We start from the raw sequence: 19,209 nt of genomic DNA, 5'->3' as shown, positions 1-19,209 counted from the left end.
TTCAAACAGGCGAACTAAGCTGCTGTTACGTGTAGAAATAAGGGATTTAACTCTACGAGGGTACGCGAATAAGGTGTCCAAACCCTCGACTTACGGTACACCAGTTAGTCCTTGAACGAGGTAGAGTTTTGTATCTCTTCTTACATCAGTTAAGATTGAATGAAGTCTCTCTCTCTCTCTCTCTCTCTCTCTCTCTCTCTCTCTCTCTCTCTCTCTCTCTCTCTCTCTCTCTCTCTCTCTCTCTCTCTCTCTCTCTCTCTCTTATTTTCCACTGATTATGAGGAATGTGTTACTGTTATATTCCTTTTTTTCTCCCTTTATCATTGTTTCTTCGCTTCTTTGCACTGTTTTCTTATATTTTTAGTTTTGTGTTGCTTTTAATATCATTCGGCTGTACTGGACAGTTTTTCTTTGTTTACTCTATTGTTTTCACTGCTTATGAGGAATCTGTTACTTTAATGTTCCCTTTTTCCTTTCCTTTTTACTTTATTCGCTTCTTTGCACTATTTTCTCACAGTTTTAGTAGTTTTTTTTATAACTTTAATATCATTCGGGCGTAAACGGCGAAGATTTTTAGGCTCATCTTCTTGGGGCCACTTTCACAGTTCGCAATGACGGGCGTAAAGGGATATCGGTAGTGGTTTTCAATACTCTTCCTGCGGTACACCAGTAAAGTCTTGGAACGCGGGAACCTTTTCTATAACCTTTCCTCCCTGCATCACGGTGGGCTCGAACCCTCATCCGGCGGTACACGATGGAGTCTAGAAACGCGGCATTGTCTTGTAACTCTTTCCCTTCAATCACATCTAGCTGAAATGTCTCTCTCTATGGCATTGTATGGTTTAGCGATAAGAGAGGATATAAGATCAGTCAGCGGCGGTTATAATCATTGTCCTGCAGTTTACTTAATTAACGGCAAACTTGTGTAAGCTTTCCTCTCTCTATATAACGTTTAGCGCAGTCTTTCTATGGCACTATCTATGGTTTAGCGATAAACGAGGATATAAGATCAGTCAGCGGTGGTTATATTCCTTGTCCTGCAGTTTACTTTAACGGCAAACTTGTGTAACCTTTCCTCTATATATCACGTCTAATGCAGCCTCTCTATGGGTTCCTAGGGCGGTCCAGCGATATGCGAGGCTATTAAGTAAAGGTGTTCCAAATTCTCGTCTTGCGGTACACCAGTTTACGTAATGAGCGGTAAACTTGTGTGACCTTTCCTCTCTCTATATATATAACGGTTAGTGCATTCTCTCTATGGCTTCCTGGGGCGGTCCAGCGATATGCGAGGCTATTAAGTAAAGGTGTTCCAAATTCTCGTCTTGCGGTACACCAGTTTACGTAATGAGCGGTAAACTTGTGTGACCTTTCCTCTCTCTATATATATAACGGTTAGTGCATTCTCTCTATGGCTTCCTGGGGCGGTCCTGCGATATGCGAGGCTATTAAGTAAAGGTGTTCCAAAATCTCGTCTTGCGGTACACCAGTTTACGTAATGAGCGGTATATTTGTGTGACCTTTCATCTCTCCAAAACGTCTGGCTGTAGTTTCCATAAGGCATGTTTCAAATTCTCGCCGTTTTGTGACTTTCTTTCTCTTCATTACGCCTAGTGCAGTTTCTCATTCTGTGGCCCACTGTAAAGACTTAGCGGGGACGTAAAGGTCAGTCAGATGTGGGTCCAATCCTTGTCCACCAGTCTACATAATGATCTTAAAGCTCTTGTGACCTTTTCCCTTTCCATAACGTCTAGCGCAGTCACTCTATAGCTCACTGTGAAGGCTTAGGGAGGACGTAAAGGTCAGTTAGTAGTGGGTTCCAATTCTTACCTTGCGCTACACCAGTCTATACGTAATGAGCGGTAAACTTGTGTGACCTTTTCCCTTTTTTTTTTTTTTACTGGGTGATGTTTCTTTTTCCATGTCCCAAGGTGAAGGTTTTGAGAGAACGTAAAGGTCAGTCAGTTGTGAGTCCAATTCCTCGCCGTGTCAAAATCTGTGACATTTTCTCTTTACGCATGATTGTCGTTGCTTATTTTAAGGCTCACTGTGAAGGCTTGGCGAGGATGTAAAAATTGTAAAGGTCAGTCAGCAGTGGGTCCAAATCCTCGCCCTGTGCCAAAATCTGTGACATTTTCTCTTTACGCATGATTGTCGTTGCTTATTTTAAGGCTCACTGTGAAGGCTTGGCGAGGATGTAAAAATTGTAAAGGTCAGTCAGCAGTGAGTCCAAATCCTAGCCAAGTGCCAAAATCTGTGACCTTTTCTCTCTACACATGATTGTTGTTTCTCATTTTAAGGCTCAGGCGAGGATGTAAAAATTGTAAAGGTCAGTCAGCAGTGGGTCCAAATAAGAACATAAGAACATAAGAACGCAGGAGTCTGCAAGAGGCCGGTAGGCCTGTACGAGGCAGCTCCTTTGACCCTAAGCTCCCGTGTATCTAACCCCACCTAATATCGCTGTCCATGAATTTATCTAGTCTATTTTTGAATGTGACAATTGTATTGGCACTCACCACATGACTGCTAAGCCTATTCCACTCATCCACCACCCTATTAGTAAACCAATTTTTGCCTATGTCCCTGTTGAATCTGAATTTATCCAGTTTAAACCCGTTACTTCGTGTCCTACCCGGTTCTCTTACCAACAAAACCTTATGAATGTCTCCCTTATTAAAGCCCTTCATCCATTTATAAACCTCGATCATGTCTCCACGCACCCTTCGCCTTTCTAGAGAATGCAAGTTTAACTGTTTGAGTCTTTCCTCGTATGGCAAGTTTCTCAACCCCTGAATCATCTTAGTCATCCTCCTCTGCACCGATTCTAACATTTTGATATCCATTCTATAGTAGGGTGACCAGAACTGAACCGCATAGTCCTCGCACTGTGCCAAATTGTGACCTTTTCTCTTTACCCATGAATGTCGTTTATCATTTTAAGACTCACTATGAAGACTTGGCGAGTATGTAAAAATTGTAAAGGTCAGCCAGTAGTGGGTCTAAATCCTCGCCCTGTGCCAAAATCTGTGACCTTTTCTCTCGAAGTGACGTATGATTGTCGTTTCTAATTTTAAGGCTCACTGTGAAGGCTTGGCGAGTATGTAAAAATTGTAAAGGTCAGTCAGCAGTGGGTCCAAATCTTCGGCCTGTGCCAAAATCTGTGACCTTTTCTCTTTACCCATGATTGTCGTTTATCATTTTAAGGCTCACTGTGAAGGCTTGGCGAAGATGTAAAAATTGTAAAGGTCAGTCAGCAGTGGATCCAAGGGCCATATTTTTAAACCTTTCAAATCCCAAGAACACAACTTTGACAACGCTTTCACGGGTGGTTTGTGCATTTCCAGGGGTAGTTCTTTGACCCTGGTGGTAGTGTGACAAAGCTTCTGTAACATGAACGTGGAAACAACATTAATCACAACGCTATTGATATCCTTTTCGGTCTTTTGAAATAGCTGTGAGAGGCGGGAGCGTTTGAAAATACCGGCCCGAACCCTCGCCCTGCGGTACGTGGAGTCTTGGAGCGCGGCCAAGCACACACACACACACACACACACACACATTACTCGGCCCTCTTGTGACATCGAGCTACCGCCAGTTTTTCTCTTCGTCTGCTTGCGTTACCCCCTCAGCTTGGAATTTTCCGTGGAGGCGCCCGCTGAGTCTTGCACGCCCGACTTACGAGGTTGTTTTACCCTTATGAGAGCTATATTTTTAGGGTGTCTGAAGGTCTATTGTATGGTTTTATCTACTTATATTATTGGAGGATTTAGATAAGCTCGTTATGTCCAGTAGTTTGTCAGATTTTACCTAATTCATTGGGGTATCCTTTTGGCATACGGTTCTATTAATATGTGTGTGCGTGTGTGTGTGTGCGTGTGTGTGTGTGTGTGTGTTATTACCAGTCGGCACTTAATGCTCAGCCCCGCCTAATATGTTACAATGGAACGCGTGTTTTGCTGTTCAAACACACTACAAGCAACCTGTGTGTGTGTGTGTGTGTGTGTGTGCTTCTTACCCTCCTGACCTTCACTCCTCGACACAATGAACAAGACGGTGGGTGATCCTCAATTCCCCGGCAAGAAGGTGAGGTGGCGGTTTCTTTGAGGGCACAGCCAAGGTCCTCGAGAGAACGGTGAGGGTGGCACGCGAGTCTACTACAATATACTACAAGTCTACTGCAGCGTACTACAAATCTACTGCAACATACTGCAAATCTACTGCAACATACTACAAATCTACTGCAACATTCTACAAATCTACTGCACATACTACAAGTCTACTGCAGCATCTACACGTCTCGCAAATACGTCCGAGTTGCTTCATTACACACAGGGATATTTTTTAAAAACTCAATACAAAAGGAGACCCACCACACATACACACGTGTTTAAAGAATGATTTTATGAATGTGATAAAATTAGAAACTTTCAATCCTCTAAAAACACACGTATGTACGAATAATCTTCCTTCATCTGTATTTCCTCCTCCCTACATCTGAACTCTTTCAAGAGGAGGCCGGGTATCAGGACACCTCTCCTCCCGAAAGTGACCTCTCTTTTTGGCCACTCCTATGTACTCTATTCAGCAGTAAGTAGCGGGCTTTTTTTACTATTGTTTTCTTTTTTTATGCCCTCGAACCGTCTCCTTTGCTGTAAAAAAAAAAATAATAATAATACCAGAACACACACATGCACACACACACACACACACACACACACAATGGATCGGGTCTCACAAAAGATTGTTTCCTAATATGGCAACGTTTCATTCTGTCATAATTATGTTATTTTAATTGCCAAGAGGTTGAGTCATCCCTTGCAAATAGTTTCCTGTCCTGGGAGTGAAAGGGAGTGAGCCGGAAGCACGCCAGCACGCCGAGAACAGCCGCGGGGACTTGGTGGCCCAGCGAGGCGGGATGGTGGAAAGAAACCATGTCAAAATGAGGCAGGAAACGATGGGGAATATTATAGGATTTGTGAACCATAATTTAATGCCATCTCTCAGTAAAATTTGTAGACGACAACTCTTTTTGGTGCCGATAAATCCCAACAGGACCATACACAGTAATGATGGATATGTTCACTTGTCCCTTTACCGTTACTGGCATCATAAGTGTGTAGCCAAAGTAACCCCGAGGAAAGTGTGCAAGTTGCAACTAAAGGTGTTTGCAGTCAGCCCCAACTTCCGTACGGGTTCCGGACAAAAGTTCGTATAGAAAAACTTCGTCTGGCAATAATTCGAGGGATAAAGTTCGTTTGCCTAAAGTACGCCAGGATAAAGTACGTAAGATATAAAGTTCGTCATGTGAAAAGTTCGTATGGAAAACGTTCGTATGCAAATGTTCGTACGCAAATATCCGTCAGAGATAAAGTTCGTATGGAATAGAAAAAAACTTCGTATGGCAATAATTCGTAGGATAAAGTTCGTTTGATTCTAGGACCAAAGTACGTATGGAAATAGTTCGTATATATCGAATGACGAAGTTTTTCTATACGAACTTTTTCTATACGAACTTTTTCATTATGCCCTGCTTGTTACTAAGAATCAAGCATGTATGCGTTCACACGTCTCTGCAGGTCTTGAAGTGCATTATGAATGTAACATTACACTTCCCTTTTAGGAGAAGGCATCAGGATCGGTGTGCACACATGCTGGCCCTGGGGCCTGGAGTTGTTGCTTCAAGGCAACTCATGACGTCCTCTGTCCAGCTGTGGTGCCACGAGGAAGCCCATCATGTCTCGGCTTATTGATGCCAATCACCATCAGAAGGCCTTCGTGACTGACTGTTTCTCTCTAGGCCAGTCAAGCACTGCACTCATACCATTCTGTTTACTGTTACAGAGTTATGAAACTATATATAGCATTATTGATGGTCATATGATGGAAAAATTGGTTGTTAATTTATGCTTGATTTGAAAGGGCCCATACATGTTTGGATGTGTCAATCTCATTCTCTTGATAAGGACTCTACTCAGTGTACTCTTTAGTAGCCACTCAAGGATCCATGGGTCATTCTGCTCCACTTTGTCATGAGTCTGTTTTGGTCTATCTTTACTAACTGCTGCCTCTCACACTCTCCTCGTCCATACTCTCCACATGTCTAAGGTTCACTGTAAAGTAGTATGTAGAAAGGTGGATGAGAATAGTGGACTGACAAGGGTGAGGTAAAGGTAAGGTTGGGAGCACACACTACTAGCTGCATGTGGCTGCAGTGCTCATCTTCGTCCCACTGGCCCTTGAGTCTTTGGTGGGAGAGAACCCATTAACCCGGGACACAGGGCCATTGCAGCATCAAGGTTACCACAGTTTACCTTCCCCAGGTTTCCCCAAGTACCCATTTATTAACCAGCCCAAAAGGAAGGATGAACAGCTTGGTGGGCTATACATCAACTGTCCAGGAAGTTTGGAAAGTTTCGTTGAGTCGGCGCAACATCTGTGGTCATATGCCGGAGAAAGACAGAAGGGGAAGGAATTATAGAAGGGAACAGATCCCAGGAGACAGGACACAACCCCCAACTAATACCTGGTACCCATTCACTATTGGGTGGACAGGGGCGCAGGGTATCGGAAAAGCCACCCAAATTTTTCCACTCCACCCGGGAATCGAACCTGGGCTCTCTCGGTTGTGAGCTGAGTGTCAACTGTCCAAGATGAGAATTAAACCCAGGCCCGCAGATTTGTAGTTATGCACACTAACCACTGCACCATGGAGACGCATGCTGACAAGGGTGAGAAATGTGAATGTTGATAGTAGAATATCTCAACCTTTCCTGGTATTCTTATATGTTTGAGCCCTGCCAACCTCTATCTATACTTCTCCCCACTCTGGGCGACGCTACGAGTATATGGCAACCCTTTCCTTCCCTCTCCTCTTCTGTTCCTGCCCAAAATCCATCCCCCTTTCCATGTTTTTCCCACAACAAACATCCCCACCATCACACTGCTTTCCTGACCCTTTCAAGTAAGTTTCATTCACAACCAAAGAGTTCAGCCTCCCTCCTGTCAAACTTCGTCATTTATCTTTTCTTGAATCAATCCACTATTCCAGACACAAACTACTTTCAATATGTTAGATATACAAATAGCCACTTGACTTATAAATGTATCTTTGGCTTACCTGGCAACATCACTGCCTTGTGATTCCTAGCTCTGTCAGATGTGATTCCTGTTCTCAGCATGATCTGTCTCCCTGCCCTGGAGCAGCATAAATACTCTGCAGCAGGAGAAGATATGGAGGATACAGCAGTAGAAAAATGATTGAATAATAACACAGCAAACAACAGAAAATGGGATTGGGTCTTCTGTGCATCAATTCCAAAATATTACATCAAGAAAATGTAACATATAGCAATCATTGCAATGCCTTTATTATGAGAAAGCATATGAAAGTAAATATATCATCAAGAAATTAATCAATGGGGGCATACACTGGGGGCACGTCACTTTGCCCACCCTCCAGTGCCAAATCCAAGGGTTCCTCCGGGCAAGTCTCCATACAGGCCACTCTCCCATCCTTACGTACCCCATGGCAGGATCTAGCAACTTCCTCAAGCTATGAACTTTGACTTTGAAATTAATCATTGGGGGCATACACTGGGGGACACATCACTTTGCCCACCCTCCAGTGCCAAATCCAAGGGTTCCTCCGGGCAAGTCTCCATACAGGCCACTCTCCCATCCTTGCGTACCCCATGGCAGGATCTAGCAACTTCCTCAAGCCATGAACTCTCTCGGCAGCCCCTTGGCCTCCTCCACTCAGGATTGTATCACAGAGACAGCCTGGTGAGAAAGGTCAGCTTGCAAGTACCATGCCACATGCCTGTATAGCCGGTGGTATTCATGGACTATGCAGGTAACCGGTCTCAAGTCAGTCACCGAGTAATTGCCGGTTTGACACGGTTGTTCCATTTCTCGCTAAATCAGCTTCCTCAAGGTTGGGCGTTCTGTATTGTCTCCATCAACTCTTTCCCCCTCTCAGATGTTATCCATATACGGGGGCCTTGTCTGCCCTCGTATGGAGCTAATACATCTCATGAGTGGGGGGCTCCACACACACAGCTCTGCTAGACAAAGTGAAGTCAAAGGTTGTCTCATCAATTCTCCTCCTCTTACTGACAGTCTTCTATCTCTTAAATTCTGTCACAATGTTGCCTCTTTCTATCTTGCAATATTTTCATTTGTGTGAAATTTTCAAAAATATCGTAAAACATCAGTCCTCATCACATGAATGACCAGACTGTAATGTTTCATCTAGCAAGCCTCCAAACACCTGTACCTTGGTCTTGACCCTGGAGACTTGAAGTTCCAAGGGCTTTGCCTCCTCATACAGTGACTTGAGAGCCATCACCAGGACCTCCAGTGACTGCACAAGAATTACATCATCAGTAATAACAAGGTCAGTGACCTCCACACTGACTAGTCCACAGCTCTGCCTAATAAACACTCCATACAAGTGTTGAACAGTGATGAAGCAAGGACACAGCCCTGTATTATTTTTAATAATTCAGTTTGAGAGTATTTGATCCTAAGGAGACATTTTGGGAGGTACACAGCCCCCCTCCCCCTTCCCCATCTGGTAGCATCATTGAGATAGCACCACTGTAAAAACATGGGGCATGACCCCCTGCTGTTGCCTTGTGATCACACCCTTGGTTAAGAAAAAATCCCACCAACAGTAACACCAAGGACCCCAAATAGGTGCAAAAGATGCCAATTCTGATTCTCATGTCTGATGATAGCATGAGCATGAGTTTCATGTAACTAAGTTTTAACTAAACTCTCAAAACTATTGACCTAGTTATAGTTGGCCAGGAATGAAGCTTTCTCACAAAGGGGAAAAGGTGTGCACACTGTGAGACTGAACTTTTATAAAGCCCTTGCTGGTTGTGAGGGCTGAAGCTGTAGCATGTTGAGCTGATGCCCAAATCTGGCAGTAAGGAGTTTCTGTATACTTTACAGGCCACCGTAACAACTGTTTTGTAGTGTAGATAAGCACTTCTTTAAAAAATGAAAATTACATTTAGTAATGTAGTATTCACTTTTCAATTTCAGGCTTACAGCCGAAGAAAAAGGAAACAATCTCTGACATTTTCTATATCAATCTCTTCAATTTTCCCCTCACAGGTAGTACAAAAAGTGTTAAGTATGGTTCATCTACACCTCTTCTGTCATGGGGGAAACTGTCACTTCTTGAAGCACATGAGATATTGATTTACTTGGGAATACTATGAAATATCCTTTTCAATGACCTGCCCAGGATTCGAACCTGGGCCCTGAGACACAAGACAGACACAAACATCCAGCCAAAGGAGGCCCCACAGTTTATGGCCTTAATACCTTTTATCTGTGTCTCAGGCCATCATATGCCTTACCATCTCACACTTGGGATCAATTTCTGTGATTTGATTTTCTTAAGTTATTTATTTTCACATTCACATTAATAATGATTCTTGCTACTCTCTCTCTCTCTCTCTCTGGTATGTTCCTATAACTGAGGTTTCTGTGTTACATGCTGAATCACAAACAGCAAACCACAGAAACAGGGTAAATGGCAATTCTACTTACATAACTACTCATACAGTTGCTTACCTTGTCACATGCCACGGATGATGAAGGACAGTTCACCTTTTACATTTCCTTAATCCTTGTTGCTTGAAGAGGTGCTAAGACTTGGGAAATGAGTGACAGAATGTGCTGTGAAAATATGCCATCCAGTTGCCGTGTGTTGCTAGTCAGAGCTTTCACTAAGGCTGGGTTTGTTCCTCCTCAGAAAACTATTTGGCTTAATCTTATGAACAATCCTAAAAAGTTCCTTATGTTTTAATTCCTCCCACTGGCTCCTCAAAGGGCTTTCAAAATTCCTTCTTCTTTACCTCTGCAACTCAGCCTGAGGAAGACACAACATTTTACTAATCTAATGTGGAATTAAATACAACGAACTATTCATGTACATCAACCAAGTCTTTCTTCATCTATGTAGAAATGATTGATCTAACTGAAAAATCAATGCTCATGTTTTTCTCTGGCGTAGCTCTGCCACCAATCTGACACCTCTTGCTTAACCCAGTAGCAGCAGGGATCATGTTACTTAATGGTCCCTCCAAGCGAGAAAAATGAGAAAAAATCACCCTTCGTACAAACCATTTCATAATATATATCAAAGCATTTGTGATCAGATTATGCATCATCTATTTTGGGGGGTTTATATCACAGCACAAATTTGGACCGTCGCTGCTACACGGTAAAGCCACAAATTTGGCCCGTCGCTGCTACCGGGTTAAAACTCAAAGTCAAAAGGATCTATAGGCCCTGCTTTTGCCATCCGTATTCGTACTGAAAATCAGGATCAAGCCACCATTTCACCTTTTGCTCTACGCGAGGTTTCTGTCCACGTTGAACTGACCCTAGGACACCTGCGTTTTCACTTGCCTGCCCAATCTTAGTGAGGAAAGTAAACTATGAAAATATGTGTAGGCCAAGAGAACAATCTTGATTTTGCAGAGAGCTTTCCACACCCTTATTTAGTATGTCATACCATCATTTGCTCCACACTGAACTCACTTGTCACTCATCTTGCATAGTTCATGTGAGGAAGTTTCATTTCCAGCTTGATGAGTATTGCTTAGTAGTCACAAAAGCACAAAATCACTTCAGCCAAAACTCAGATCCTACAAATATCCTTTGGGACAAGAATTGAGAGAGCTGAAGGCAAAGATATGACTTTCAAGAGTTGTCAGGCTGTGTCCTTACATGGATGAGGGGAAAGTAGAAAGTTTTGTTTAGTCGGCGCAACATCTGTGGTCATATGCCGGAGAGAGACAGAAGGGAAAGAGAACAGATCCCAGGAGACAGGACACAACCCCTGATTAATACCTGGTATCTATTCACTGCTGGGTGGACAGGGGCGTAGGGCATCGGAAAAGCCGCCCAAATTTTTCCACTCTGCCCGGGAATCGAACCCGGGCTCTCTCGGTTGTGAGCCGAGTGTGCTAACCACTGCACCGGGAAGCCCCCATCGATGAGGGGAACAATACTGTGTGTGAGAACAGGCAAATAATAAGACAGCCAGGTCCACTAACACGTACAGCTCAAAGACTCCTGTACAGCCCTAAAGTTTACGACAGGACACCGCAGATAGAAGGTAAAGGGAGGCAATCATGTTTATATTAGTTGATTTTATTTACATGAGTGGCTATGCATAAACCTTATATACTAAATGGACTGAAAACACCCACAATATGCTGCTCCACATAGACTGCCGTGATGAATACATATGTTGGTGTCATTCCTTAGGCAACTGAATATGTGTATTTTTCTCGTGGAAAAGTTTGAAGAAGGAAAACTGGCTGAGGGAGGGGCAGAATTAAATGTTGAAATTAATGGGCCTAAAGAGAAGAAACTTTCTGCTTAAATTATAAAGGGGAGGCTGTGTATGAAAGTATTAAATGTTTGTTATGTAGCAGGGTTATCAAAGACGTGACTGGTATGAGACAAGTTAACAAGCACAGTCCTATGAATACTGCCAGCAGCAACATGAGAAGCACCACACTAGTTCTATGTGAGAAAGTGAAGGCACTCAGTAACAGAATTGTGCTGACAGGATAAGATGCCTTTGGACATATGGACCTCTCTTGATGTTACTGAAAGAATGGACTCCCAGCAAAACAAGTATATGAGCATTTGTTTAAGAAGCTGATTTTGTGAACCGAGATGGATAGTTCCCTGTAAAGATTCTTGCCACAGGATACCAAGACGATTTTGTTGAGGACCTTATCGTGGAGATGCTCACCTCAAAAAGTACTGAGAAGGTGACAGGTGAAGTTTGGCGATAGAGGCATAAAACACACACTGTCTTATGTGGTGACAAAGTATTCAGGACTTTGGTATACTGTTACACCTTTTATAGGAACTCAAGATTTCCTGTTTTCATCTTTGGAATAGTTAAGGATTCATTTAATATGCAAAAAATGTTACAATTCAGTTTTTTATATGATGCATACTAGTGAAAATATAGCTGACAGGTGTCTGAAAGAAGCATCACAGATTTCTCACACTGTGCCTTAAAATTATTTTGTCCTGTTTTAAGAGCAAGCCTGGAGGACAACACAGATCATGCAGTGCTGATCTCTTACAACACTGTTAGTCAGCATTATGAAGTGCATACTTGTGACGAAGTGTTCACACCAACATGAGGTGCTTTGGTGAACATACACTTAAAGAATGTTGAAAATTCCTTGCAAAACATATTCATTAGCCTATCTAATTTACTCAAGTGGTTAAATTTGCAATCAGGTTCCAAAGCACATATCACAAAAAACTGTACTGTCCTTCACATGAGAAAGGTATGAAGGGACATTCATTTCCCTGCAGGTCTGGATGCAATATTTGATTTGTCATACACTTCTATTACTTGCCTTATCCAGTACCTTCAGTGGCTTGAAATAATAAAATGATAAACAAAAAACTCGCTCAATCAAAACTGAAGTAAAAATAAATAGCAAAATCAAAACAGAAACTCATTCATCTTAAATATTTACTTAAAAGCTTTGAAAATGAACAAGAAACAAGATCCCCTCCTTGTTGAATGGGAATACAAATTTAAAGCTTTATTATGTTATCACAACCATGACAACAATAAACACAATAAGTCACCATTGTAATCATCTCCCCCATTTCTTGTAGATAGGCCTCAGAACCAAGTAAGAAAAAATGGAAATGACACAAGTAAGTGACGGAAGGACTGGCCAGTGAATCAGAGCCATGCTGAGTGTCCTGACCCCTGGAGGAGCCCTGAGATGGAGACACCCCCAGGTCATGCCAAGACACAGGAGGCATAAAGATGGTCATGGGATTTGCGCTTATTATCCTGGACAAGGACAAGTTTGCAAACAACCAGACTAAGGGCCGCTTTCACAGTCGTTTTGTTTGTTTTGATCGTTACCAATGGCGGCGATCGCTGCAATAGAATTTCCACGTAAAACTGGCTGATGGGGTAGTGGCAGCTGCGGGGTTAGCCTAGCCCCGCACCTTGGCACACACTCTCAACACCTCTCGCTTCCTCTGCAGCCGGCACTACCCCATAGGCCAGTTTCACGTGGAAAACTATAGCGTCGATCGCAGCCATTGGTAACGATCAAAACAAACAAAACGACTGTGAAAGCGGCCCTATGACTGTGCAGGGTGAGATATGCTTGTACAGAGGTGTAGTGACCTACTTGTATCTTACAGGACTGAGTCAAGCTTGTAAGTCACAAGTCTGAAGGCCTTCGGTTTTCACTCATGTTACTTTACTTGCTCTCAGCGGGCCAGACCCTCAACCCGTGAGGCGGGACACAACACCTGACTCGCGCCTTGTACCCTTTCACTGCTGGGTTAAAAAGCACAAGTTCAAGAACACTGTCCATCCATCTCCTATCCACCTGGGAACTGAACTCGGGATTTCCCAGTTGTGAGCCAAGCAGGCTGACCACTGCACGTCAATCAGTACCCTCCACAAATAAGCCTCGAGTTCAGGTGGCGTCTCTTTGGGCACAGCTGGAACCTCACACCCACACACCTCCGGGAAGTGGAACATAACCCGACTGACGACCAGTACCAATTCACTGCTGGGTGGATAGGGACACGGATTAAAGGGGATTGCCTGTCCATCTCCACACCACCCAGAAATCACACTTGAGACCTCTCAGCTCTGAGACATGTGTGATAACCACTGCACTACAGGACCACACCAACACACACACACAAACTAATCCCTTCCATAGCACTACACAACCACCCATGCTGGCTGAGACATACCAAACCCTGAACAAAGAGGGGATCTGAACCCAATTCTGTGACCTATGAGTAAAAACACAAGCAAACTTCCTATCTTAATAATTAATAATAAATATAGTAATAAAATAATTTCAAATAAGAAAAATATAGTAAATAATAATGTGATGATTGAAAAATAATAATAAACTAGATAAAGCAAATATACACATGACCCTCACTGAGTTACCTTCACAAGTAATCCAGCGTGCTGCCGCCTCACCAGCTGACCACCAAGGTGTCCCCGCTCCCGACAGAGTAGAAGGCCAGGTCGTGCTGGTCGTTGTCCAGGGGTATGTTAAACACCTTCCCCTCGCTGGTGGTGCGGAAGGAGAGCGTAAGGTTGATGGACGGGTTGAGCTTGAGGTGGCGCTTCAGCATCATCTTCACCTTGGCCAGTTTGGTTGTTGGCAGGAAGGTTTTGAGGATCTCTCCCCTCTCAGGCTCACTCGGGATGGCGATCTTCATCTCCACTTTCAGATCTTTCAGCTTCTGCGTCTTCTGTATTTTGTAGCGACTTTCATCCAAGGGAGCGCCGTGGGCCTTGACGAGCCTCAGGTAAGTAGGATGCTTTGCCTTGAACTCTGCCGACAGGTTGCTCTCGTCTGGGTCTTCCTCGGTGCCTCCGGCTGCGTAGTATTCAGCGCTGAAAGACTTGAGGTAGAACAGTTCGCAGTCTCTCTTCTCTTTTGGAGATAGTAAAGTTCTGTTAAAAATCTTCAGATTCTCAATGCGAGCATATGTGAACTCCTGGAAGTAAGGGAAATTCTTTTGTTCACCGCCAATGACGAGATATTCCAAGCTTGCCAGTTTGTTCAATTCCCCGGTACACTCCCACATGTCCAGCGGGTTACTGGACAGCATCAGCTTCTTGAGGTGAGGGAAGAGCGGCGTCTTGTCAGTGGCTGCGTTGGAGGGGAAAGTGACACTCTTCAGGCTACAGTTGTTCACATTCAAACTCTCAAGTCTAGGCAGGGAGCCCAGGTGGCACAGTTCCTCCCATGATGTTAAGGGATTCACCCCAATGTCTAGTTCTTCCAGGCTGTCAAACAAACCACTGGGAACTGGTCCGAGGTGTTCAAGCTTATTGAATGCCACCTGTAAATTCCTCAGCTGTGGAAACATGCTGCAGCACGTCAGCAGGTCTTGCCACGAGTACCCCACCATGTTGTTGAGGACGAGGTTCACAACATGACACAGACTCTCCTTTAGTTCTTCTGGATCATCAGGAATCTTTAGTTTATTCCCGCTGATGTTCAGGAAGCGAAGGCTGGGCAGCTGGCGGGTGATCTCTGCCACAGATGTCCACGAGGGGAGCAGACAGTATGAGACTTCGACACTGTGCAGCTTCGGTAGTAGAGCCATCAGGTCTGTCTCGTCCGTTCCCCAAATATTCCATCCGGTAAGCACTGCTGTTCCAAGCTCTTCCAATACACTTTGTTTCTTTCCAATTTTCTCCATGCCAACCACCTCTACAAATCTTGCATTGATTTCTCTTTGCAGTTGTTCCGTCACCTCAGATTCAATGGTGGTGTCGTTTTGGTATCTCCCTCGTACTGCTGTCTCAAAGGTCACTCCAGAGTTGACTTTGGCTGGACGAACAAAGGATCCTGAAGTTGGATGTGTTGTGTCAAAATACTTGACACCATTGTGGGAGCCGTCATGCTTGCCCCGAGAAGAATCATCCCAGTCAACACCATACCACGTGCCCTTGGCGGGGGGCACCTCCCCGACCCACATGACGGTGCCTCGGTGGCCGTCATGCTCCACCCGGCTCCCAATCACTACACTTGGCCCCGTCATTTCACTTGGCAAGTCCAAACCTGACAGGCCCTCGAACAGTTGACAGGTCTACGATTGTTCCCCGCTGCGTCACAAGGATGAGCCCCTCCTTCACAAGCTGCGCACCAATCTTACGCACTGTTGGCATTAAATCCCTCCAGGCTCTAGGGGAGAGTGCTCGTGCAACCTCTGAAGGACAAACTGTCTTCTTGATGCCTCTGGCTGTGACCAACTCAATGATCTTGGCTCGAATCAAGGCATTAAATCGTTCTGACAGCCTCTGTTGCCTCTCAGCTGGTGACTCATCAATCTTCTTATAAGCATAGGTCTTCCTTCCTGTTGGTGGTGATGCTGATGATGTAGAAACTGTGGGAGGACTGCTGGACACAAAGGATGAGGAATATGAGGAGTCAGCACTTACTGGAGCAGGGGAAAAACCACTGCCAGATATATTACTGATGGAGCTATTATTGTATGGCTCTAGGGTGCTGTCTGGTGTGTTGCTTGTAAAGGATATGATAGTATTGTCTGCTGGAGCAAGAACAGCTCCTGGTGGAATCAAGTTTGAAGATATAGTGTTCAATGAAGAGGTGCTATCACAAATGGGTGTAGTGGATGTTACAAAGGGTTGTGCAGAGGTTAAAACAAAGCTGCAAGCAGATGAGTGAGGGACAGGTTGGGTGCAAGATAAGGCTCCTCCAAGAATACAAGGGTCTGCAGCCACACCTCCCGGCTCGGTCTGCACAGTGACAGCAACTGCGGGGGGGAGGGTCAACGCTCCCACTGTTGACACCACTGACGGCACTCCTACGATGGGTCCTGGTGATGCTGTGGTCAGAAGCTGGACGGCTGTCAGCTGCTGTGGCTGCACCAGATACTGGTCAGGAGGTACAGTTGCTGCTGAAGGTCTCTTCACAGTCTCCTCACCAATGCATGTTTCCTGTTTCCTCTTCATTTAAATATGATCCTCTCTGAAGGTTCCTCTTATTGGCTGCTATTCATTCTGACTTTCTGGACTCCAGTGGCTCCTCCCCAGGGCAGAGTACAGTTCCACACGCCACCATTACTCTTCAAGGGGATAAGGAGTGGTCTGTGGCTGCTGCAGCTACCACAGGTTTGTTCTTTCTGAAACAGGGCAATATTTCGATTAGTCAATTGAACATACTTTGTTTCTTTAGTTTTCCAGAAGCTATTAGTTAATGCATTGCATTCTCAAAAGTAAATACAAAACAGTGTCACTATTAACTTCATGTGAGATGGCTACCCTTATTTCAATGATAGCCTTGTTCACACTCTGACTTATAGTGGGGCTTAAGACAGGTGAATATATATGAGGCACTCAGAGAAGGCAAACTCACCACCAAAAGAAAATGGGATTTTTGGTACCACCAGAAGTGCACTAATTTCCTCTATTGCTGATTGTGCTTTTGCCTCTTAGTTACTGAAAATACCAGGTAAATAAGCCAAGTCAAATCTAGCTTCCCCGGCTCCCTCGTGGCTGGCTGGTAATGGGTTGTGTTTTTTTCTCAATATATAACTTTAGGAAGTTTGCCCTTTCTATTCTAAATGCCTCATATGTGTAACCTCCCAACTATGCTTGGACCCCCTAAGGTTCCACAATTTGTCACATTGGGCATATTATTGGTTGATAAACATTTGCACAACAAATGAGGCCTCAAAACACACTTTAGAGACAGTGACTGTTTATTTCTGGGCAAAATATGATGCTTTTTATTATGGAGATGGTATTATTTTCCAGGAACCACTAAATGATTAACTTTTCAATGCCTGAGGTGCACTGTTCCCGCCCATTACCACCGGCCTGTGTAGTGGACCACTCCCGCCGTTGCCCTGTCCTGTGGTGCACATTTCTGCTGCCCCACACCGCACACTTAACCTAGTGTAACCTACCTAACGGGTAACCTCTCAACCCCCTAAATGGCTTCGCTCACCCCTTCTCAATCTCAATCTCCACAATTACTCAAATAAATTTAAACTAACCTAACTTAACCTAACATAACGTACCTAATGGGGAGGCTTCACCCCCCTCGACCCCCCTTCTATTTTCCGGAAGTCATTTGTTACTGCACTGCATTCAGGGACCAAAACAGATTCCATATTGTAAGTAGTTTAAATATGCTCCCCCACCGACCTGATAGCCCCACAAGGCACCGTTCTAGGCCCCCTTCTTTTCCTCCTGTACATTAACCCCAAAAGGACCAGAAGCAGCTATAGCCGCTTTATCAGGAAAGGGCCGGAGGAGATTATAACCTCCTCCTCGCTCCAAAAGTCTCTCCTATTCAACTCGCTGTTTCTCCGTAACTGGGGTTCCTGAGGAGGAATTTATTTGTTAGGCTAGAGCAAATCAACACCAAGGCGGCTAGGTTCATTACAAACAATTACACTCGAACGCCTGGCATCACGGATCAGATAAAAATGGAACTCTTCACATACGCAGACAAGCACACAGACTTAGTTTCATACAAAATCACACTCACATTGACACTGACCCACAAACATACCTACACAACGCAAACAGTCAACGCACTCGTAACACACACACATCCATAAACACCAAACACATCACACTAACAATGACGCAAACAGGCACTCATACTTTCCCCGCCCTATACACCACTGGAAAAGCCTCCCTCGACAGATCAGACTACGGTACAATAGACTCACTCAGAAAACAAATACACACTCACTTGTCACCATAGCACAGTAACACTAATAATAACACTTGACTCACTTCCCTCCCCTGCACATTTGGCTCCCCCGTCCCCCCAACACCCAACACAAATATGCGTGTTATCCAGATCCAGTATTAACTTCGCAAGAGATGGCTGCCCTCTTCAATATTAACCTATTTCCCGACTCACCACGCCCAGCCAGTCTTCCGTCTCTTCCTTGGCCCTGGAGGTGACAGGTGGGCGGCGGGTGACCGTGGGCGTGGTGGTGACTGGTGACTGGCGGGCGGCTTGTTTGTTGTGGCCGCACCGTTGCCAGATTATCGTACTCAGAGCATTGTATTTACCGGTTTCTAACGTATAACTATTGCCAAGAAACATCAGGAATTAACTATTTTAACGATAACTATGAATGAATCTCGTTACCGGGGCCCTAGAGATAGTTTTGGGGTCAGAAATCGGTATATATAAGAGGATGAGTACGACAATCTGGCAGCGGGGAGTCTGCCTGCGTAACGGCTCACCTAATTTTTTTTTATTTTACAAGAAAATATTGTAGAACGCGTTGGATGGGCCAGGAAAATGTTGACACGCCCATAAGTTGATAAATCACAAAGCTACGTATGGACTGGAAGGTTGTGTCGTAAGCAGTGTAGCCGCCTGATTGTGTTCAGTGAAAATCGGCGCGTTGCTTCTGAAATTTTCCCTAAGTCACCATTTTTTAATTAAGCTATCAGGAGCTATTGACGCAACCTAGAATTAGCTCACAGTTATAATATGTTTGCTTCGCGCCTACCCAGAACAGCTTTTGTATCACCTTTTCCTATACGAAGAGCTTTGTTGATTAATATCATAATTTGTAATCGAAACTGTCACGTGTCATTTCGGCGTGTGTCACGGCCACGCGTGAGGCGTGACTCAACAGTGTTTT

General features: G+C 44.4%; 1 protein-coding gene across 7 annotated transcripts; it reads right to left on the bottom strand.

Moving 5' to 3' along the window:
• Positions 1 to 11,156: 11,156 nt before the first annotated feature.
• On the bottom strand, positions 11,157 to 18,627 carry LOC126987967 (tubulin-specific chaperone E-like). 7 transcript variants are annotated; one of them, XM_050845649.1, is made up of 3 exons: positions 18,471 to 18,627; positions 13,997 to 16,713; positions 11,157 to 13,601 (listed from the first exon to the last, which is right to left on the bottom strand). In XM_050845649.1, the coding sequence occupies exon 2, from the start codon at positions 15,607 to 15,609 to the stop codon at positions 14,026 to 14,028; it is 1,584 nt and encodes a 527-aa protein (XP_050701606.1). In that variant the 5' UTR covers positions 15,610 to 16,713; positions 18,471 to 18,627; the 3' UTR covers positions 11,157 to 13,601; positions 13,997 to 14,025. The 7 variants fall into 7 exon arrangements, with proteins under 7 accessions (XP_050701606.1, XP_050701607.1, XP_050701605.1 ...); XM_050845650.1 differs by having other exon boundaries at positions 11,157 to 13,598; XM_050845648.1 differs by having other exon boundaries at positions 11,157 to 16,713.
• Between the last annotated feature and the right edge of the window lie 582 nt (positions 18,628 to 19,209).

Source organism: Eriocheir sinensis, chromosome 67 (genome assembly GCF_024679095.1).
Source record: "Eriocheir sinensis breed Jianghai 21 chromosome 67, ASM2467909v1, whole genome shotgun sequence".
Lineage (NCBI taxonomy): Eukaryota > Metazoa > Arthropoda > Malacostraca > Decapoda > Varunidae > Eriocheir > Eriocheir sinensis.
The sequence above is the reverse complement of the archived record's forward strand: the minus strand, read 5'-3'. Positions and strand labels throughout refer to the sequence as shown.